Consider the following 21200-nt stretch of genomic DNA (forward strand, 5'->3'; position numbering starts at 1 on the left):
GGAATGAAATTTGTAAAAAAAATAAATAAATAAAATAAAAAAAGTCTAATATCAAAAGTAAATGAATTATAGATAAACTAAACATGCAAATCTGGCAATCTTGAATAGCTAAATGGTTACTGTGTATGGCATACAATACAGCTAGCACTTTGAGGAAATTAGTGTGTGTTTGGCCTTGAGGTTATCAATGCATGTTCAATATATGTCATTGCATCAGACTCAAGGTTACTTACAAAGGTAACTGGCAGTGTCCTCAATCAAAATCTTTTTATTTTCGTATGTACAGTGGATGCACAAAGACAATAATTTGGTTCTTTAAAAGAGAGATATTACAAGACATTTACATAGAAGATGACTAACAACTGCTATTTTTCTATTCTAATGATGGTGTGTCCTTTTCCCAGCTAAAATGAAAGAGAAATGAGTTTACTAGTAGTTAAAAATTGTGACACTCAACTTATCAAGAAAATACTAAAATTTATATTAAAACATTGTGATCTAATAATCTACTCAGCATTGGGTGAGTATCTTCCACACTTGAAGCCTGTCAAGTGAGCATCACATTTTATGGTGTAGGTGAAGTAGAGAACTCCTTTGCTGAGCTGACAGCTTAGAGAGTGAGTTCCTCGCTCGGGAAACACAACACATATCCCAGCTCTGTCATTATAGAGAACATCCCTGTCCCAGACTTCAAACCTCAACTCCTGACCCAGTTCAACTGAACCAAAATTGTAAGTGGCATTCCACACTGGGTCATTGTTGTCCATTACCGTCTCAGTCTCCTCGTACATGCCGTTGTAGAAGATTTTCACGTAGGCGTCTGTTTTTGTGAAGGTGTCAGCCCTCAGACCTGCCGCTCTGTGAATCTCCAGTCTGAGAGTTCCTCTGCCAGCTCTTAAAGGACAGCAGTTATGGTCCAGGTTGGGAGTTGGGGAACAGTTCTTTAAACCAGCCTGATCTGCCTGCAGCTGGTTCTCTTTAATATACTCGGTGACAATGCTTCTCAGATTAGCACTGATCTGTGAGTCCTCCACCAAATGATGCAGAGGGAAGATGGCGTAAGAAACAACATCAGGGTTGTTGTGGAGGCTGTTCATCCAGCTGTGGTACGCTTCAGATGGGTCCTGCTGGTAGAGGATGTCGGGGAAGTACCTCTCCCCTCCAATAACCTCAATCCTATGGGTCATGAAGCCTTGGTAGAAGCCCATGCTCATATTGCCCTTCAGGACGTGGTCACACTTGTTGGAGAAGGATACGTTAGCGGGGAGGAAACCCAGAGCCATTCGGAGTTCCACATTCAGGCAGTTTTTGATCTCAGACTCAGAGAAACCCTTCAGTGTGGCCAGGCAGGTCCTAAAGGCAGTGACTCGCTTCACCTTACCACCAAGCTGGACCTAGGAAACGCAAACAAATGATTAAATGAATGTTTAAAGCTCCCCAGTAACTCCGTGTCATGAGCTTCAGCATTATTCTGCACTTGTTAAAACATTCGTATATCAAAAAGACATTCTGTATCGTAAAAGGCATGAAAAGAAGATCCTGTGTATCCAACACATTTCTCTGACCTGGTGTATGTAGTGTGTTCCATAGGTGTCTATCAGCCGTCTATACAGGGCTCTGCTCTGGCTTGTGTTCAAACTCTGTGGGAGTCTCTTCAGATGCTTTGTGAACTCTGCACTCAGCTGGGGATGATCAGCCAGCCTGTAGCTGAAAAAACAAAAGGCATGTGGTGTTCAACCAGGACACTGTGAGAATGTAATCTCAATTTATCTGTAACCTCTGACCTTAAGACATTGTAACTATGCTAAAAATGTGTTTCTTTTGTGTATCATTAGTTCCCTTTTACCTGTAGTAGGTGCAACTGATTTCATGGATGGCAAAAGTGGCTTTGTCCACGCTGTGCTGCGAACGAGCAAACTTTGCCATGTCTGAGCGGCTTCCTCCCAGCACTGCCTTGCCAATATTATCGAGGCTCAAACCCAGATCCCAGTTGTTATTAACCAGGGAGTTGGAGCTGCGCAGCAGGGAGTCCACAGAGTGGTGGAGGGCACTAGAAAGCTGCTTATTGCAGCGGCTGAAGGGACGCCAGTCGAGCACTGCTGCTGGGAGCCTCTGAACCTGAGAAGGATAAAAATGACAGGATGTACATGGGGATGCAGGTGCAGGAAGAAAATAGTTAAAGGAAGTGGAAAAAACAGAGCAGAAGGCACTCTGATGTGGATGGAAATAAGGGAAGGGAGTTTAGACTGAGTGAAGATGCCATAAAAAAGAGTAAGAGGAGAAGGCTGAGCAGCAAGTTTTCCAGCTTTCACCTGTCCATTTTGGAAGCGGTTTGGACACAGTGTGCAGGTGTGGTTGTCAGCCAGATGAGCTTTGACATTGATGACATATGCCCCTGTTCGACGCATCCGCACCACATCAAAACCCTCTCCTGCCAGGTTGTGGCCAGGGATAAAAGGAGCTTTCTCACACTCTGACCCAGATCCTGTCTGACAGCCCTGGACAGCGCAGACCTCCAACATTACTGGCAAAGCCAGTACAATCAGAATGAAGTTGCTCCGTCGATATCCTCCTGCTTTCATGGTTACCTAAATGTAACAGAGCACACTGAGGTTGAAAAAGTAGTCGCTAAAGTCTGGATTTTAATGATTGCTTTGTATAAGCACATTTTGCTATTAACCACTCCCTATAACATTTAGGGAGTGTCTCATATGAATCCCAGTTCCCAAAGTATTTTTCAAACTTGCTTTTCAAAAACATTTCCACAGGTTTACCATTGAGCAGACGTATAATAGGAGATGAATTATGTCTGTTACACAGTAAATGCAGATGAGCCTCTAATCCTCTGCTTTAAACTGGAGTAATCCTGCCACAGATGTTGTGTCAACATTAAAAACGTGCACAGCAGAGACATGCACTAAAAACAGCACATTATCAGAGGACATGGTACCCTTACCTTGGACTGTGTTTGTTTTATTGTCCTTCAGTTTGTGTCTTTGTCTTCCTTTTGGAGTTGTCAGGCTTTAGCTTTCTTCCCCTGCTAAAATGCCTCTCTTGATTTTAACGCTTCCTCCTCACCGAAGCCCATCGATGACACAGCTCACTGTGAATGATGAACTGCAAACTGGCTAAAGTCTTGATCCTGCTGGTATTGAGATCACGACTGAGAGAGCTTTGGCTTCACTGGCAGCCTATGCTGAATGCCTACTGGGCGCACTCTTTTGTCTGTCCTCCGCCTCATAAAACAGACCAAGGAGGGAGTTGCCCTGCTTCAGGGCTATGTATCTGTCTCTCTATCCCTCTTCCTCTCTCTCTCTTTCTCTCTCCCCTAAGGCCGTACCAATTTCCTCAGCATGAGTGGGTTTGTTTTCATGTTCAAGACCCAGCTTTATGAATCCCTCACAGCTGCGTGTTTGTGTGTGCACGTGCATGTGTGGGGGAGGGAGATATTTGTATAGTCACGAGAGAGAAGATGCACATTGCCCTGAGCGCTCTTCACGGGAAATGGATGTGTGTATGTACGTGCACATGAGTGTACAGTACATGTGCAAATGTCTGCTGGTGTTACTGTGTGTGTTTTTGTCTATACAGTGTCTGAGCCAGCCTGTCTGTGTACTGATAACCTTACGAAAACCATGAGGTCAGCTTCGCCATTGTCTATTTATGGATGCGGGTGGAATGTAAGTGGTTTTTGTCAGTGAGGTCAGGGAAGATAAAAGTGTTCTCTCTGTGCAAGAAGCTCCATTCAGCATGAGAGGGAGAAATGATTTGTTTTTCAACCCAGATTTGCTGTTAAATTTAGAGAACCAGTATGTGCTTTGGTGCCACGTTTACAGACTTATGCATGCCTATCTAGTGTGAGTTCACTTCAACTGGCGCCGCTGTGGGTTTGTATTAACACTAACACTATACTTAGCATATTTACACATTTAGAAATCTTATATACATAGCAAATCTTATACAGACCTTTTGACAGGCCAATTACATTGTGCAAGTGACCACTTACCAAGGTATTTTTTTTAGAAAATTTCAGACATTTCTGAAGTTTTACACGACCAGAGACATACCAGGCATAGGTACAATATAAAAATGAAGACACAGATCCGTGAAATTGTTTTAAATGTCTTTAATTAATACTTAAGCACACTGCAGAAGAGTTCAATTGACATACATTTAAGAAATACTGCACAAAAATAAATCTGACATCTAATGCTTCTTTTATTTAAAAAATATCTGTAAAAATATTCGTTGTTAATTTGTTTTTTGAATGATACATTCAAACAAAGTCATAAAAAGTATTCAAATTCTGTAATGGGGGATGAACATATTTGTATACTAAATGGCATTGTGCATCTTGGCCTCGTGGGGGCAGTATTGGTTCACGATGGCCTTTGGAAATCACTTCTGCTCTCTGTTTTCAGTTTGCCATAGGTAATCTCAAAGGCAGATTGCTCTAAAGTAATGTGTCCGATGATATTGTCTGAAGTTAGTAAATGCAAAAAGGCAAAGTTAACCAATGCTAAATAACAGCTTAAAGTGTATATCATGCTATCACACAAAAATGTCTAGTCAGTCAATCTATTAGAACTATTACATTTACTATCTTTTTACTTAAATGTGAAAATTTTCCACTCCCGTAAGACATGTAAAAGTGATATCTGAGGTGACAATCAACAGGAAATCTGAAAACAAAATCTGTCACATTAGATTAACCTGTTTCTGGGCGCCAAGCCTCGAATGTGTGTTTTTCTCAAGCCTCATCTTGCAGTGTCTCCGTCTCTCCTTCATCTTGCCCAACCTCTCCACGTATCTCCTCATAGCCTCTAGTCATTGTAAACCCAGACAGTCTTCTCCGTCTCTTCACCAGGAGTACTGTCCCGATGACGACCAGCACCATTATACCCATCACCCCAAAGGCTACGCCTGCCTTTTCTCCACCAGACATCTGGCTCAATTCTGGGTTAAGCTTGCGTGCAATTTCTTTGATTTCCTCTGGTTTTGCAAGTTTCCACATCTTGGTCTGCCCCACTCTAACCCAGCTCATTTCTCCTTCAGTCATCACAATTACAGTGTTGGTGACTTGCATGGTGACAAGTGGAGGTTTTGTGAAAGGAGGCAGATGGACTGGCAGCAGCTGCCCACCTGTGAACAGCCCTGACTGCACACAGTAAAGAATTTCACAGCCATCGCTCACCGTAGCAAGGTGCTGACTGAACTTTGGAGGGCAGCGACGTTGGCCTCTTGCCAGCGGGTTGCTTGACTGACAGCTGAAAAGGCCTCCGAATGGTACTGCGTATCTGGTGCCGGATTCATAGTCGTTACTCACACAGATCATTTGGCCATCCGACAGAAACTTGACTGAAATGAAGTTTTGTGGGCAGCTTTTGGCTCTGGTGAGGGGGTTCAGGAGAGAGGGGCTGTATATGCCTCCAAACAGATACCCTGTGTTGTCCGGGGCCTTTCCGTTTACAGAGCACCAGTAGGTGTTGATGCGGGCGGAGCGAACATGGTACATGTCCTGACAATCTGATTTATGACAAGTCTTCAACCACAAAAATCCACAGGCATAGGTTTGCTCATAACAATGGTGCACGTTGTAACCCTGCTGTCTCACTTCTGATCTCAGTAACGTTGGGGTGTAAGGTGAACGACAGGAGAACTCTCCTGTATCAGGGTTTTTCTGGGCCAGGGCATCACAAAGTGGACCTGCATCTGGGCTCAGTTGCACACACATTTGGTAGACACCACCGAAACTGAGGTTTGTAGCAGGGCCCTCACAGGAACTATCATCAACGTTGGCCTGGAAGTTAAAGTTCTTGGAGCCGATATCGACACAGCCAGGGCGGGTGTTGACCTTGTAGTAACGCTCTATGGCTTGATTCACTCTAAGAGCCACTTTGTCAACTGTAGGCTGTGGCAGATCAGAAATGGTGTTTGTGTTTATAAAGTAGTGAAGAGGAAATCCTGAGCGGTCAATAGCAACCAGGTTGTTTTTGGTACTTTCCTGCCACTTCTGCAGAGTGATGCCAGGATAGAAAGGTGTGCCGCCACCATGGCTTTGAATGAGAGAGTACTGAATGTTGGACTGATATGTTTGAAGTGATGAGCTTTTTTGGGTAGTTTGACTGCTTATATCGAACTTGAGTTTGTCAAAAAAGTTGAGGCCAGCCTGAGATGTGACAGAGGAACCTTGTGACGCACTGTCTGACACATATGTAGACCGGAGGTAGTCTTCCTGAACCAAAGACGCCCCAGCATCGACGCTAGTGATAACATGAGTTCCATAGTCCAAAACCATCCTTTCTGAGAGATAGTCTGCGTTCCTCGTCTGGTTGTTTTCGATGGCATCAGCTATCTCTTTGGCTTGTTGAGCAAAGCGTGTGTCCAGAGTGAAGTCTGGATAAGCCTTAACTGTGTAGATGAAGTTTCGGACCTTTGAAAGAAAGGAGTACAACACCATTGATGTTATGTTGTTTTAAAAAAACAAAACAAAAAAAAAAACATTTTATTTGCTTTTTAAAGTGATTGTCACATCTGTCCAGAGACTGCAGATGGAAAATAGCCTTCTGACTGACACAGGTACATTTATAGGAGTTTTTAATCCACACCACCTCTGTTAAATAGACCAGAACTGAACATAGAACGGATTTATAAGCAATCCAAAGTAGAGAAGGCATAAACAAAAAAGACAGAGATGATTTTAGTTCTTGATCAACAAACTGCTTTTTATGTTTACTGCTTTTTTTTATTTTATACATCTAAACCAAAGCCAAGTTAAATCGTACCTGCACTCTGGCTGTAGTTGAAGAGTCTTTGACCTGATGGGTTTTCATCCTCTGGTTCTCAATAGAAAATTTGCCATTCAGCACAGAGAAGAAAGATATGTCTGCATTTATGCTGTGCGCTACAGAGCTTTTCTGCTCCAGCCAGGAGTCGATTATCTCTGAGTTGGTCTCCACACCCGTCTCTTTGTGGGGAATGACAAAGACCTCGTCTGGGATCAGGTAGATCCCGTCCTCAGTGGTCTGGCACTGGAAGTAGCTGAGGTTCATAACTCGGCCCATATCCATGTTCCGGAGGTTGTCCCAGCCTCCACCTGGCAGCACCTCCAGTGCTGTGATGGAGAGGTTTGTGGAGGTACGACATTGCCTGAGCCCATTGGTTGGGCGGCTGATTGGGACAGGAGAGCAGACATGAAGGAGAGTGAGAGCCAGGAGAGTCACTGCTGTCTTCATGCTGACTGTGTCCAAAATGAGTGCGAAGACAGTTCAATACTGAATATCATCTAAGCCAAGTTCCTCCTTTTATTTTGCAGTTTATCATATGACGAGCAGGAAGATGTTGTTTAACAACTGGTGGGGGTGGATACAGTCTTGCTTTCATTTGCAAGTCTGCATTTTTGTATGTTCCAAATATTCTGTAGGCTACTTAGTAACAGAAAAAACAATTCTGTGAACCAAGAGTTTAACCTGAATACTCTTCCTCAGTTATGTCTAAGGTTATTTTCTATCAGAAAAATAAACGGTATAATATAACCTTTGCAATATCATAAAAACTACAGCAGGAGATGTTTTGTTAAGCCATTTACTGTGATTTATATCCTGTCATTGCAGTCATTAATGCTATCTTATTCAAATAATTGAAAAATGTGATTTTCTCAGTCAGTAAATGCCATGTAATGTGATGAATGATTAATCTGTCGCTACATATTAACCCAAAATAAACAATGAGACAAAAATGGAAAAATTCTTTACAGTTGAAATAGGCTTGGGTTATAAAAGCACAGTGCTGAAATGAACTGAGTAAAATGACAGGAGTAATATGCACAAATCACGAGGACCTTCCTAAACGTACGACACTGGAAGAGTTTGGTTATTTTAGGTGTAATCAATCTGTTCTTATTTATTTCACAAAAGAGAGGGTAGGTTAGAAAAAAAAAAGGAACACTAGATCTCAAATTTAATCTAAACCTAATCTAATAAACAACAGTTTAAAGGAACCAGGTACACTGCAGAGGCTGAGAGGTGTTTTGTTTCACAGTTTTATTTTTTACTCTTAAGGTCAAGTTAAAATTATCAGCAGACTTCCTCTTATCAAAAGGAACAGAAAGCAGATATGTTAACAAGATCTATTGAAAGGAAGTTGCTGTGTTTGCACGATCCGTGTCACGTGAGTGCATGTCAGTGGGAATGCCTTGAGAGTCTGAGTCACATACCCAGCAGTCAGACTTAAGCTTGTCTGGCAAAAATCCAGCGTTTAAAAATGTGAAACAATGTATGTAGCAATAACCTGCTGCATTGGAGTGAATGAAATAGCTTTCTAACAATATGAGAAACAATGTGAATGTATGTCTTATACCACCTATAGGGAATTTACCATTTTTTTCACATTGTTTATTTTAGGTTAATATGTAGCAGCAGATTAATCATTACATCATAAATGATCTCATATTATCTCTATGTGCTTCCCATCAGCACACAAACAGGAACACTAACACGCTCACAGGTGATAGGACACACAGTATAAACTTCCCCACATACCTACATCATAAAGGAAAACACATGAGTGGAAAAAATTGATTCTTGGCTGTTTCAAGTTGCTTAATTACTGGTGTAAAATTACTTCATATAATGAATACCAGAACAAAAAATAACTCAAATGTATAAGATTATGTTTTTAAAAACTTCTATATATTTGTTGTATTGTTAATTAATGCCAAATACCTTTGTTTTACTACATACTACTTTGTTATGTTACTACTTTGCTCATGATTTTTTTTCAGAGCTAACTTTTTCAATTCGATTCAATTGATTCCAGATTTTTTTTTTGTAATAAATAGACTAACCAGATCTTGGCTAGTTTATATGAATATTTGTCATTTTCTATTAATTATCGTCAAAACACAATTTTCAATTCCCATTCTGGCTTCTTTGTATTACAGTTTATATGTAAAACGCCATTTCGAGCCATTTCATTTTGAGCAGAACATCATTTTACAGAAACGTCATTCGACTTGTTACATTAAACGAGAACTGACCTGTGGTCCCAGCCAACTGTCTTTCACTACCTCTCCAGTGAAGTAACTGTTCCCGAATCCGGCCACTAGATGGCAACACGGAACCATACAGCTCATGAACTCTGCAGCTGTGTGAGTCACCGCACACGGTATGAAGTGCCTTCACTTTTAGGGTTCAGGGCCTCACCGCTTCAGCTTATCAAACCTAAAGGCTCTAAATTGTGTACGAATATGGATCATAGCCTTTTGTCATAGTTTTTACATTGACTTGACTCAGAATTAGTTGAAATCCAAACGCCGTCCGCCGTTATTTCTCTATAATAGAGATTATTTCATCTGCTTTTTAAATCCCATCATGATCTTGGATGAGAATGATATTCCTATATTCACCAGGCGGACTTCACTATCACATCAGCCGCACTGCAACGATGTTATGTTTTTTCCCGCTGGAGATAAGGGGAGTCTCAACGAACACGGGTTGCCACGCCCGTTCAGACTTACTGTTGTCAGTGATGATCAGCTGCGCTTTGCAAGCAGCTGGTGCTCTGCAGACACCAATCTTCAATAAAAACAAACAAGCAAACACTTTACAAACAGTGGTATATAGTTTGTAATCAAAGTTACTTTTCAACAAGTTCTTTCTAGCTCTTACTGTCTGTTCGTGGCAAGAGTTGTAGGCTATCATGACAGATGTGAGACAGTTTTCAAAGACGGACGCAGAAACGTGTTTTTTCCCGGCTAATGTGGGACTACAATCGCTGTTTGTGCCGTCTGCCAATTCACAAGAAACTCATTTTGTATGTAGTGACATCTGCGTAAATACACTGGGCTGGACTTCCCGGTCCCCGTGCGTAATGGTGCGTAAATGTGCCACTCCAAAACATCCTGCGCGCCAAAACAGAAACAACTCTTTCCCCGTTAAAGACCACAGAACACTTCCTTTTTCTACGACAGTGAACTCAGTGGTACTGAATGACAAAGGGATATTCAGAAGTAAATAGTACACTTAGTCATAAATGTAAACATCGACTGAGACATGATGTATACCTGACAACAGTAAAGGCTCAATTAAGTTTTGTTTTCTCAGATTGATGTTGTCAGTGGTAGGCTGTTTCTGCACAGACAGAGAAAACACATAATCTGTTCTATATCCAGTTTATCTAAGTCATTATTGTTGTTCAAAACTGATAAAACCACACATCACGCTCTGTAAATTAAAAAAAAAAAGTAATAGGTTTATTATTTCCAACAACAGCGATTCAATTCATTGCAGGCCACAGCAGATTGTGGCAAGAAAAGGTTCACAGCAGGTTCAGTATTTTCTACTATAGAAAAGCTGTAAAATAGCTCAAGCAAACTCAAGTTCTTGGAATGAATGCAGAAGTTTAGTCCACACAAGAGTTAAACGCCACTAGAAACACTTTTGGTCGGCATTTAGTGTTCAGAGGGAGAAGTTCACTTCTTGGCAGCAGCCCTGGTTCTGGTTGACTTGGCGACCTTGCGCTTTGCCTTCTTGGGACTCTTCGCCTTCTTGGGCTTCCTGGCTGCCGCGGGCCTCTTGGCTTTCTTAGGACTCTTTGCCTTCCTCTTCTTCTTAGGTGACTTCTTGGCTGCTGGAGTGCCACCTGGAGCTGCTTTCTTGGCTCTGGTCTTCTTTACTTTTTTCACCGGCTTCTTCTTTTTCACCACCTTCTTCTTTCGAGGTGTGGGTGGCTTCTTGTTCAGCTTGAAGGAGCCAGAGGCCCCGGTGCCTTTGGTCTGGACCAGGGATTTGTTGGCCAACAAGCGTCTGATGGCGATGAGGATTCTGGCTTTGTTCTTCACCACGTCGTATCCTCCGGCCTTTAGAGACTTCTTCAGGGCTGCCAGGGATGTGCCACCGCGCTCTGTGGATGCAGACATGGCCTTCAGTATCAGGTCTGACACTGTGGGACCTGTCTTCTTCCTCTGAGACTTGGCTCTCTTCTTTGGAGATTTGGACGGAGCCGCTGAGGGCAAAGCAATCACCGCAGAAGACATTGTAATAGCACCACTGCTGGGATCAGATGAGTGAGGTTTCTCAGAGAGACGAGGACAGAGTGATATCTCTGCTTGCCCTCCTGACGGGTTCAGGGTTGATAAAGCCCTGATGAGAACCATGTAGAGTGAGACCCGCCACCACAGCGCGCCTCTTCTCTCCCACTCAAACCTGATAAAGTTTGTGTTTTCTCCAGCTGGATTATTCTGGAAAAATTCTGTGTCAAATGTTGAATATCCATATAAAAAGCACATCATAAGAATGAGCATGCTCTCCACTCTCTATATCTATATTTTCATTCAGGGATTTGATAACGGCTTTTTGTGCAATTACAAGTTGGCTGTTGTAAAGTCTAATTTGAGGCATGTATTTTGAACATTTTAACAAGGTTACACCCTCTAAACAATCAAGTGCAGACTTTTAGAATTAAATATGGTTAAATAGTAATGTGTTTGATACACTGGCTGCAAAATTTAGTTTTATTTCATCTTTTTTTACTAATTAAATTCAACTTAATATGACCAAAGAAACACAGGTGCCCTGCACACCCATGATAGAGTGACCTCAACATAGATATAAGTTCCTGAAATTCAGTAGCAAGGACAGTTTTAATGAAAGTGTGAAGTGAAAAAAGTTAGATAACCAAAATTAAGTTTTATATCATCATATTTATCTACTGAAAATATTACTGTAGGCTACTGTATGTTTCTGTGTGGAGGGAGCGGGACCTCAGCCAGAATAAGAGTTATCAGCCTGTGAGGAGGGGCAGCAAGAGAAACGAATTCAAGATTAATTTCCCGGGTCTTTTTGAACTTTAGGCTTTTTATGAAACAACCTGTGTGAGATGCATTCACATTAGTGTGCATGTCTGTACATTTAAAACAAGAGTCTTTCTTATTAAAGCGATGATCCATGGTTTGACAACCAGTTTAATCATTTGATCTGGGACGTGATGCCATAAAGAAATGCAATAATTCCATTCCAAGCTTTTAACCTGCTGTGTCCTCTGCATATAAATAGATTAATTAAAGTAAGTGCAAAGGAATCAGTGAAGTAGTATATCATACGACACTGAATATTCCTCTGATTGCCTTTCCTTAATAATATCGCTTTAGATTGATGAACAGCACAAACATGTACAGTAGAGTAGGTTAGTATAGCATTGCAGACTATTTGAAGTATGAAGTTCAGTCAGATTTCAAACATAAAATACAACTTATCTTATTTGTAACCATTTTGTGTTCTTTTACATTGTTGTGAGAAATTTCATTTTGACGAAATGACAGGTATATTCACATACAGTAGATATGATTCATTGATGAAAAATCAGTATTTTTTTGTGATTCTCACATTAATATTATTATATATCCAGGTCTGTTTGATGATGTGTTTACAACTATTATCATTGTTGATGAGAACAAACCTTTAACAACAGTACAAACCCGAGTTTGTTGTATTGGTTTGATTTGCATTTGCGTGACATTGAACAGGACAAATCAACCTAAAAAGTGGTCCAACATCTGGGTTACTCTTTGATAGTATTTGTTTTAACCTGGAGACGATTATTAGACACATGAGCTGGAATATCAGTAATCTTAACTGTTTCAAAAATACTTGAATAAACTGCTCGAACCACACAGATAAAGTATGTGTGTCTGGGGGGAAAAGATTGGCAAATGTAGTCTGCCTTCTGTAGTGCACTGATAGCGCCTCCTCCTGTTACACACAAATACACACATACAAACCCACGCGAACACACAATGTGTGTTATGACAAAGTAAAATGAATTTCATCAAAATACAGTTCTGTTTTTTGATGGCAAGTCTGTATAAGTAGTTATTTTAGCTTAAAAAAAATATGTTGGTGATGACTGTAGAAAGCTTTAAATCCACTCTAACATGCACTGGAGCGGAGAACAGAGGGTGAAGCAGACATCTAAGATCAGATGAATTTGGACCAGTCGGAGAAACTTCCAGACAGAAACGGGCCTTTTAATCTAATCTCTATACTGTTCAGCTTGGATTTGATTTTGATAACGTAATCGACATGTTGTCACCCTAACCATTCAACCAAAACTTTTACTTCCTTAAGCAAAGAGGTACTGCAACTGTTTTGGACTTCTTGTGGTTTGTGTAGTTTGTCTACAGGGACTTTTAATGAAAAAGTAAGGTATTCAGCACTTATAAGTGACTCCTTTTAGAGTATGTGCTGTTGTTGTTTGAAAGTTATAAGGATTTGTTATCTGTGTTAAAGTCAGAAGAGCAGCTGTTACCTTATGTTGCGCTCCCTCACACTTAAATGAGTCAGTGGATTAAATCATCTAAATTAAGCCCATTTTAGACATTCACTTCAGCCTTCCAACCCCCCTGTTGAAGAAGTGTTAATAGAACCATTGTTTTGTACCAATACAAGCACACTGTGATTTATTGCTCCAGGCCTCTCTAGTATTTTTATGTCAGAATAATTCATGTCATTGCTTCTAACTGCTGAGGAGCAGGAGAGCTATCATCGTCATCCAGTGACCTTTTTGAATGAATCCACAGATTCACGACAGCCTCACGGTTCCTGTGAAAACAGCCACGAGTCAATCATACCGATACACAAACAGATACAGCAGGTTTGTGGTACAATAGTTGTGTCATGAATAACTTATGAAAAGGGGGGGGAAAAGACTGAGTGCCATCGCGTCTGTTGTTTTATTTTTTAAAAAGTGTTGTTAAGGCGTGTCAAATCGAGAATAAAGTGTGTTCTTAGTTCTGTATTGAAAACGTTTCTCCAAATTTACACATTAGCCTCAGTTTTATTTTGTTATTAGACTCCTTTGTTTTCTTCTGCGTGTCTTTGGGGCTTTCCGCTCTCCTCTGTGAGCGCGCCGTGTGATGTGATGTTGCTCTCTAGCTGAGGGGCTGTTGGACCTGTTCTGTTACATCGCTCTCCTCCCCAAAGCATGTGACCATGTGATCACATTCACTGCAGCCAGACAAAGTGAGAGAACTTGTGACTGAACGAGCGACGGCAGGAGACACTCGGCGGCTCTGCGAGAATAAAATCCGGAGTTTAGTGACCCCATAGTTTCTTCTTCAGTCTCCTCACCTCCGTCATACAACATGGACTGCGGGATCTTCACGTCCAAGACCATCCTCCTCTTCCTCAGCTTGATATTTTGGGTGAGTCATGGTGCCATTTCTCCACCTGCGAAAATTTTAATTTATACTGACAGCTAGAGAGAGGAGAACCGAGATGTGTTTGGTGTTTGTTTGTTTGTTTGTTTGTTTTTACCTTTAAACCATCGTTATTTGTTGTGTAGTAGTGTCTGTGAGCTCTGTGTTCTTTCAGGTTTGTATTCTACAAATCAGAGTTGTGACTTGATAACCACCCTGATAGCCTGCAGTATTATTACTATACTGTACTTCTTCATTTTAACTCTTCCCCAATGTAGTTCCCGTTTGGGCTATTTGTTTTTAAAACCGTAGTTAATGATTCCTTGAAGAGTGTTTCTCAATAATGTGACCAGAAGTCTAAGAGTTAAGGGGAACAGTGATTCACTGGCTCCCCCGTCCAGTCTGACCCGAAGAGATACTCCATCTCTTTTAGACTTCTGCTTGTCTTCAGTCCCTGTACTGTAATCTGGCCTACAGTATATGGACACTATGTATGTAGTGGGCCACTTATGACTGACTCCTGACCAGAGTTTATTTCTGGCTTATTGTCAAAGTAAACTTTGGATTTGTATATTGTTGGCTTATCATTCACCATGTCTCTCCTCATTTGGCCTCGCTGGCAAACAGTTGTCAGTTGTCCTCCTTCTCAGAGCAAATGGGTTTTCAAGGGACCAACTAAACTTCTGTGCTGTCTGTGGCTGATGTCTGTGTAATTAGATTATTGTGAGATAAAACTGCCCTGTGTGTTTATTTGGAAGGGAAACCACAGACATGGTTTATCTTTTCAATTTTTTTTTAACTTCCATACTATTTTAACTTCCTTACTTTAAACTTCTCTTTCTTCCCAATGTAGTGCTTTATCTTCCCCCTTTGCATTTAACGCTTGCCATTTTCCCATCTCTAACAAGTATATGAGTTTGTTTAATGAGTCTGTTTTCTAATGTTTATAGGGTTTATTACATTCCTCTGTCCGGTCTTTCCTTTAACCCAGGCTTTACACACAACATATGTCATATGGCAAAGATCTGTGACATATAACGCAGGTTTCTATTTGTGAAGCAGCAAAAATTTAATGCGATCATCTCTTATTTGTAAACCACATAACTCAAAAGATCACCCACATCAGGTGTATCTTGTTTCTCCTAACAGCTGCAGCTCAGTTGTGTCGTCTGTCGTGCCTGTTGACTGGTTATGAAGAATGTGGGGCAAACTTTATTTGGCCAACAGTCAAGCACTAAAACAAACCAAATCCACGTATTGGAGCAAGACAGTGATCATCCATATTTGATTTTTCCACTGATTCATCAGGCCAAGAGTCTTGAGCAGTTGTGTGAGTTAGATGATGAGAAACTGTACATTTTGAACAAGATTAACTGTAACAAGAATGTAGGAGAGATGTTGAAAATTGTTTTTAAAAAAAATTATAGTTCAACCAAAATATCAGCTTATCCTTTTACACACTGCCTGGCCCACTGCCAGGTCTGTATTTAGGAAAACATTTATATGCAGCTAAACACAGAACAAACCCACAAAAGTTTATATAAAGTCTTTTGAAGATCCTAATGTTCCAAAAGATGGCAGATATTAATAAACAAATATATTGTGTAGTGAATTTAGTGACGATGTGTATAAAATGATCCACTTCACAACTGATGTAATGGTGCTGTGATAAATCATGGTTTCTTTGTATTCTAAGATTTAATCAGTTAATATGTCTAATTGCGTAATAGAAGTGTTTTTCTAAAAGAAAATTGGGTGATTTAGGGAGAAAATCTAAATTTTAAAAGGCTGTGCTCTGGATGTGTGGAAGTACATGAGCAGAAATGTCACGGCTGCTGTCTTTCCCAGTTGGCTAAACTTAAATCATGTCTGCCCCTTGAACCTGGTCCGAGGTACAGTGCGGTTACAGAACATTTGCAGTGCAGGGACCCGCTAAAATCATGGCCACAGACCAAGAAACATCGCTCCAGAGGTTTCTCACATTCCAGAGAGGTGGCACCGTGCATGGGCGCTATATGTTGTGTAAGCGTCTTTGTGCTGCTTCTTAGGAACAAGGTCTGAGTTTCTGGAAAGATTAGGGGTGAGCCACGGTGTGTGTGTGGGGGGGGGGGTTAGACACACTATTCCACAGGGATCCCGTGACTGTGGAGTGATTAAGAGAAGTGAGTCATGGGGCTGAACTGAGGGATGAATGATTGTTAGGCCGCACAAAACACACATTTTCACATACAAACAAACATGTCCACACTATGTATAACTCATATCATTAGAGGGGAAGTAATACTGAAAATGACACAAATACACAGACACACACAAGGGGGATTTTTGATTAATATTCTGAGAAATAAAGGGTTGTCTTTTTACCTCAAACTTTCCAACTGGAAATTTAGTTGATCACATATTTTCTTATTCTCATATCCCCGCTGTGCCACCAGGATATACAGTACAAACAGGATTTGCACAAAAAGCTATATTTGAGTGTAATTTTATTTACAGTTTAGATTCTGAAGTGTTATTTATGTAACTTCCATCACTCAGCAGCTTCTTTTTCCACCAACAGGCGTTTGAATTGACACATTGAGTGTCAAAGGGCAAAAGGAAGTCAGGAGTGCTGATAATGAGATAAATCTATAAAAAGCCATTGTTTTCTGAAACAGTTGCCTCTGTTATTGAAGTCTTTGTACTATGGACCCTCGAAAACCTTTGAGTTTTTGGACCAGATAGTTAAACAGATACACAAAGCGGAATAAACAAAGGTGTCATTTTACAATAACATGATAAATCATTTTGAAATTGTCACTGTAAGTTCAGTCTGTACTGTGTTTTCACAAAATTGGCCCATAAATGTGCAGTCTTATGACTGGTGAGCTCACTACTGGAGCATGACTTGTGCATAAGTCATGATTATGGTGTGACTTGATGCCTAATCCACATCTGACTCCACAGCGATGGACTACCAGTGACCTTACGGATTGTGTTCATCACATGAGGTCATATCAGATAATGATATTAGAACAAATCCCTTTGAGCTGTCTAAAAGTGTTTGAAGTGTTTTTAGAGTTCTCACTTTATATTCGCTGCCATTCATGATTATAGGCAGGCTATCATTACTACCTCGACTATCTTTTGTACCTTTAGAAAAAGAAGTGTCATAATTCAGTGTAGTTCATGTTATTCAACTTGCTGTGTTTTAACTACGTCATGTTCACATACAAAGACCAAATGGCTGACTCATATCATACATCAGTATTACTGAGTGGAAGGTTAAAAAACAGCTTTTTCCTCTCAGTTTCTCTAGTATTCAGTGTACAGATTATGAACATGACGCTTTCAACTACATCAAAGGGAGGAAAAAGAAAAACAGATCATGTGACAAATCCCTCCACTTGTTTTAGTGTGCGTTTGTTTCTGCAGTACTTTGTTAAATGCAATTGAGGTTTTCTGGAAAAGCTGAAGATCCATTACTTTATGATTGTTGACTCTGTTTAGCACAGATTTGAATAACTGGTGAAGAAATGGTCAAAATTAGGAGAGAGTGGATAATTTAGCTCTCAGCTCAGTAGCTAGTGCTTATTGTAGAATGTTGTGTAATTAAACAGTGTCAGCAGATAAAAGTGTTCACTGTACCCTCATGTTATTCTCAGTGGGATCCTTATTTTTGTGTTTATTCCCAGAATAAAAACTTTGACAAACATACATGATGAAAATGAGAAAACTAGTGTCTTCAAATGATCTGTTTAAAAAAAAAAAAAAAAAAAAAAATCTTTGCATTTGCTCTTAATGTTATAATCATATAATTCGTTTACTGACTCTGATCTGTATGCACACATGGTAACCATATTGCTTCCTCCTCCCTGCAGGCTGCAGGAGCGGCGTTGGCCTACGTTGGCGCCTATGTGATCAAGAGCTATGACAATTTTGACAGTTTCATTCAGGACAAGTACACGCTTGTACCAGCAGCCATCATCATTGGCATCAGCGTGGTGATGTTCCTTTTTGGGCTGTTGGGATGCTGCTCCACAATCAGAGAGTCCAAATTCGGCCTCAGCTTTGTAAGTGTGTGTGTGTGTGTGTGTGTGTGTGTGTGTGTGTGTGTGTGAGTGTGTGAGAAAGAGAGAGAGAGAGAGAGGTGAGGTGTAAGCTATAATTTGTGCTTCAGTCAGTTCCTTGACATTTCCTTGTTTGTTTGAATCTGAAGTCTGAAGGTGAAAATGCAACTGCAAACATTTACAGTATTTTCAGTTAAAGTTTTAGTTGTCAGCTTTGATGTTTCATTTATGAACTTTTGTTCATCCTTTCGCCGTGTTTCATTTCTATTTTATCCAATACATTTCTTAACAACATCTCATTTTCTTCCTCTCCAGTTCTTCCTGATCATCATGGCGATCTTTGCCGCTGAAATAACTGCTTTGGTATTTAGCTTCATCTACCAGGGCAAGGTGAGTCACGGATACATATTCTCTGTCGCACAATATTTGCTGCGGACTGTAAAGTATATTGGGATATACGGTATTTAATATCCGTCATTGTAAATCTGCTTTGGCACACTTATATACTGTGTGAGCCCATTAGCAAAGCACCTGACTGCATACATTGTGTGTGTTTTTTTTTTTCAGATAAGTGGAGATCTGGAGCGCTCTATGAATGGAACCTTTGAAAAGTATGATGGACAGGGCACTGAGACCAAAGGTGTGGACTACCTGCAGCAACAGGTTGGCATCGTGGTCTACTGTATATAAATAGATGGTCTAGCTTTGTTTTCTCAGTTGTACTTTTTCCTCTTCTGCTTCACTTGCTTTCTCTCTCGCTTGCTTGCTTTCATTTCCCTCTCTTGTTCTTTCGTTTTACTCCCCCTCGGTCTTTCACTCTCTTGCCTTTTTAAGAAAAAAAAAAAAACATCTTAAAACAGCAACAGCTAAAACACAGTATACGTTATATTTTGATAACTGGCCAGATGGAAACAATACATGTTATTAGAGCTAAAAAAACAACTCTATTTTGATTTTATATAAATAATAAAATAAACTCTTTTATGCGTTAATTCAAGAATGTGTAAATTAATGTAAAGTGAAGACCATTACAATCTTAAAACATTTTGCAATAGCTTATAGTTCAGCAATACAGACAAATAAAAATAATGTCCATAAAGGACTACTGCGTTCTCAAACAACCAGACTTGCTTAGCTGCGTCAGATTCACACCTCTGGGCCTGTCACATGTCGTTGTGGGACATGCAGGAAGTTACTCACTGAAATAGGAGTTAAAGCAGGTTGATGGAGAGTGTGCAGGTCAAAAAATAAAGACTTCACACATCCCTAAATAACTTCCTGTACCATAAAGCACTCACTATACTCATGTAGATTAATGGTAGGTGGATATTTCGTATAACTGTTTCTCATATACTAGCATCTACATTTCCCTCCATTTTTATCTTTTTTTTCCTTTTTTTTTAGTTTTCCTCCTTTTTCATCACCTGTCTTTGACTCTGTGCAGTTGCAGTGCTGCGGAGTTAAAAATTACACCAACTGGATCGGCACGGCGTGGTATACCAGCCACAACAACACAGTGCCTGTGTCCTGCTGCAAGAACAGCACCGCGCAGTGCACTGGCCGACTGGATCAACCAGAACTGCTTAACGTAGAGGTAAATCACACGGAATCACACTTTGCTATTTTTGACATAAATACTGTGTCAGTGCACATGTGGTTACACATGCTTATGCTGTTGTTGTGCTGGGGATAGTAAGCTGTTTATTTGGTCTTTTAACTGCTTCTCCAGCTACGACTTGAACACAGGGAATTATCTGACACTGAATGATTTTTATTTTGACTCAAAAAATAAAATCTGCAAAACCCAATTATCTAACAGACATTTTAATGAAGACATTGCCAAGGTATGATCAGCACATATGTTTACCCACTGCGTATATTTCAGGGTTGTGAACCCAAGCTGACGCGCCTCCTCCAGGATGTGTGGGGTTACGCCATGCTGGTCATTCTGGGCTTCGCAATCATCAAGGTAAAGACGGGTGCAGTCAGCATGACCCAACACACACTTAAGCAGCATTTCAACAGCAATATGCAAAATATGTGGTGGTAAGCTGTGGAATAAACTGATATCGGAGATACACATCAGTCAGTGCAACAGATGGTGTATCTTATTGGAGAAATTGAAGGCTACATGTTATACTTCTCCATATGCTTTGTTGTACCTTCCAAGTGCATGTATTTCCTAACTGAGCAGTAGTTGTTTGGTACATTAGAGTTAGTCAGAGGTGGAAAACAAGCTGAAGTCCTGCTGAGTAAGAATCAAATAGAGGATCATCTGTCTTTGAATCCGCTCGTGTAAAAGAACAATGATAGCCCTGTTGATAGCTACTCTACACTTAACTTATTCAATTATGCTTTTCAACGTGATCTTTCTAAGAAAGCCAAACTCAGATGTGGCCTTACAAGGGGAAGTTATCTGAGAGGAACATCCTCCTTCTTGTGCCATAGGCTACTTTCTTGCTAGTTCTTGTTCTCTCACATTGATTGAGTGAAATACTTGATCCTATCCTAACCTACTCAAATACAGCAGTTAAAGTTCTTGTAACCCTTTATGTTCCATTCCAGTGCAAATTTGTTCACATAACCTACGCTGCTTCAGAAAATACATTTTAAGAGCTTGTGTATGATTACCTTTACTTTTGTTGCAGTTCTTTGGGATGCTAAGCGTATGTGTGATCACCTGTAAAAGTGGCAGCCGAAGGAGCGGCTACCAGCCTCTCTACGCCTGAACCACCTCCTGAAATCACCCACCACCTCCTCACTTCAGTCCTTTAGGTTTTCTGACCACTTGATATCGGCAGGCATCCTTATTCTGCAGTGTACAGAGGCTTCCAGGTCAAACGTATACAAATCTAAGATTTACTTACATAATGGCATATACACACAAGTGGAAAACTCTTCTCCTTGTAAGATCACTCCTCAGACGATATTTGACATAAATGTGACGTGGCTTTGAA

General features: G+C 40.5%; 4 protein-coding genes across 4 annotated transcripts; 1 reads left to right on the forward strand and 3 right to left on the reverse strand.

Moving 5' to 3' along the window:
- Positions 1-257: 257 nt before the first annotated feature.
- On the reverse strand, positions 258-3269 carry LOC111230905 (perforin-1-like). Its single transcript, XM_022757796.1, has 5 exons — positions 2957-3269; positions 2313-2588; positions 1847-2118; positions 1566-1707; positions 258-1394 (listed from the first exon to the last, which is right to left on the reverse strand). The coding sequence occupies exons 2-5, from the start codon at positions 2580-2582 to the stop codon at positions 507-509; spliced, it is 1572 nt and encodes a 523-aa protein (XP_022613517.1). The 5' UTR covers positions 2583-2588; positions 2957-3269; the 3' UTR covers positions 258-506.
- An 861-nt stretch (positions 3270-4130) lies between these two features.
- On the reverse strand, positions 4131-7257 carry mpeg1 (macrophage expressed 1). The gene is made up of 2 exons (XM_022757587.1): positions 6786-7257; positions 4131-6433 (listed from the first exon to the last, which is right to left on the reverse strand). Exons 1-2 carry the CDS (start codon positions 7233-7235, stop codon positions 4751-4753), a joined length of 2133 nt encoding a protein of 710 aa, XP_022613308.1. The 5' UTR covers positions 7236-7257; the 3' UTR covers positions 4131-4750.
- A 2969-nt stretch (positions 7258-10226) lies between these two features.
- Positions 10227-11170, reverse strand: LOC111230858 (protamine-like protein). Its single transcript, XM_022757729.1, has one exon. It carries the CDS (start codon positions 11153-11155, stop codon positions 10472-10474), a length of 684 nt encoding a protein of 227 aa, XP_022613450.1. The 5' UTR covers positions 11156-11170; the 3' UTR covers positions 10227-10471.
- A 2766-nt stretch (positions 11171-13936) lies between these two features.
- LOC111230872 (tetraspanin-3-like) lies at positions 13937-21200 on the forward strand. The gene is made up of 7 exons (XM_022757749.1): positions 13937-14200; positions 18055-18246; positions 18559-18633; positions 18811-18906; positions 19688-19837; positions 20129-20212; positions 20892-21200. The coding sequence occupies exons 1-7, from the start codon at positions 14141-14143 to the stop codon at positions 20970-20972; spliced, it is 738 nt and encodes a 245-aa protein (XP_022613470.1). The 5' UTR covers positions 13937-14140; the 3' UTR covers positions 20973-21200.

This window comes from Seriola dumerili, unplaced genomic scaffold, assembly GCF_002260705.1.
Source record: "Seriola dumerili isolate Sdu_G_001 unplaced genomic scaffold, Sdu_1.0 BDQW01000290.1, whole genome shotgun sequence".
In the NCBI taxonomy this organism is placed as follows: domain Eukaryota; kingdom Metazoa; phylum Chordata; class Actinopteri; order Carangiformes; family Carangidae; genus Seriola; species Seriola dumerili.

Coding starts and splice junctions, on each gene's coding strand:
- LOC111230905 (XM_022757796.1), bottom strand. CDS start 2,582: ATGAAAGCAGGAGGATATCGACGGAGCAACTTCATTCTGATTGTACTG. Junction 2,119..2,312: donor ACCGCTTCCAAAATGGACAG/GTGAAAGCTGGA, acceptor TATCCTTCTCAG/GTTCAGAGGCTCCCAGCAGC. Junction 1,395..1,565: donor GAACACACTACATACACCAG/GTCAGAGAAATG, acceptor TGCGTTTCCTAG/GTCCAGCTTGGTGGTAAGGT.
- mpeg1 (XM_022757587.1), bottom strand. CDS start 7,235: ATGAAGACAGCAGTGACTCTCCTGGCTCTCACTCTCCTTCATGTCTGC. Junction 6,434..6,785: donor CAACTACAGCCAGAGTGCAG/GTACGATTTAAC, acceptor TTTCTTTCAAAG/GTCCGAAACTTCATCTACAC.
- LOC111230858 (XM_022757729.1), bottom strand. CDS start 11,155: ATGGTTCTCATCAGGGCTTTATCAACCCTGAACCCGTCAGGAGGGCAA.
- LOC111230872 (XM_022757749.1), top strand. CDS start 14,141: ATGGACTGCGGGATCTTCACGTCCAAGACCATCCTCCTCTTCCTCAGC. Junction 14,201..18,054: donor TCCTCAGCTTGATATTTTGG/GTGAGTCATGGT, acceptor TCCTCCCTGCAG/GCTGCAGGAGCGGCGTTGGC. Junction 18,634..18,810: donor GCTTCATCTACCAGGGCAAG/GTGAGTCACGGA, acceptor TTTTTTTTTCAG/ATAAGTGGAGATCTGGAGCG.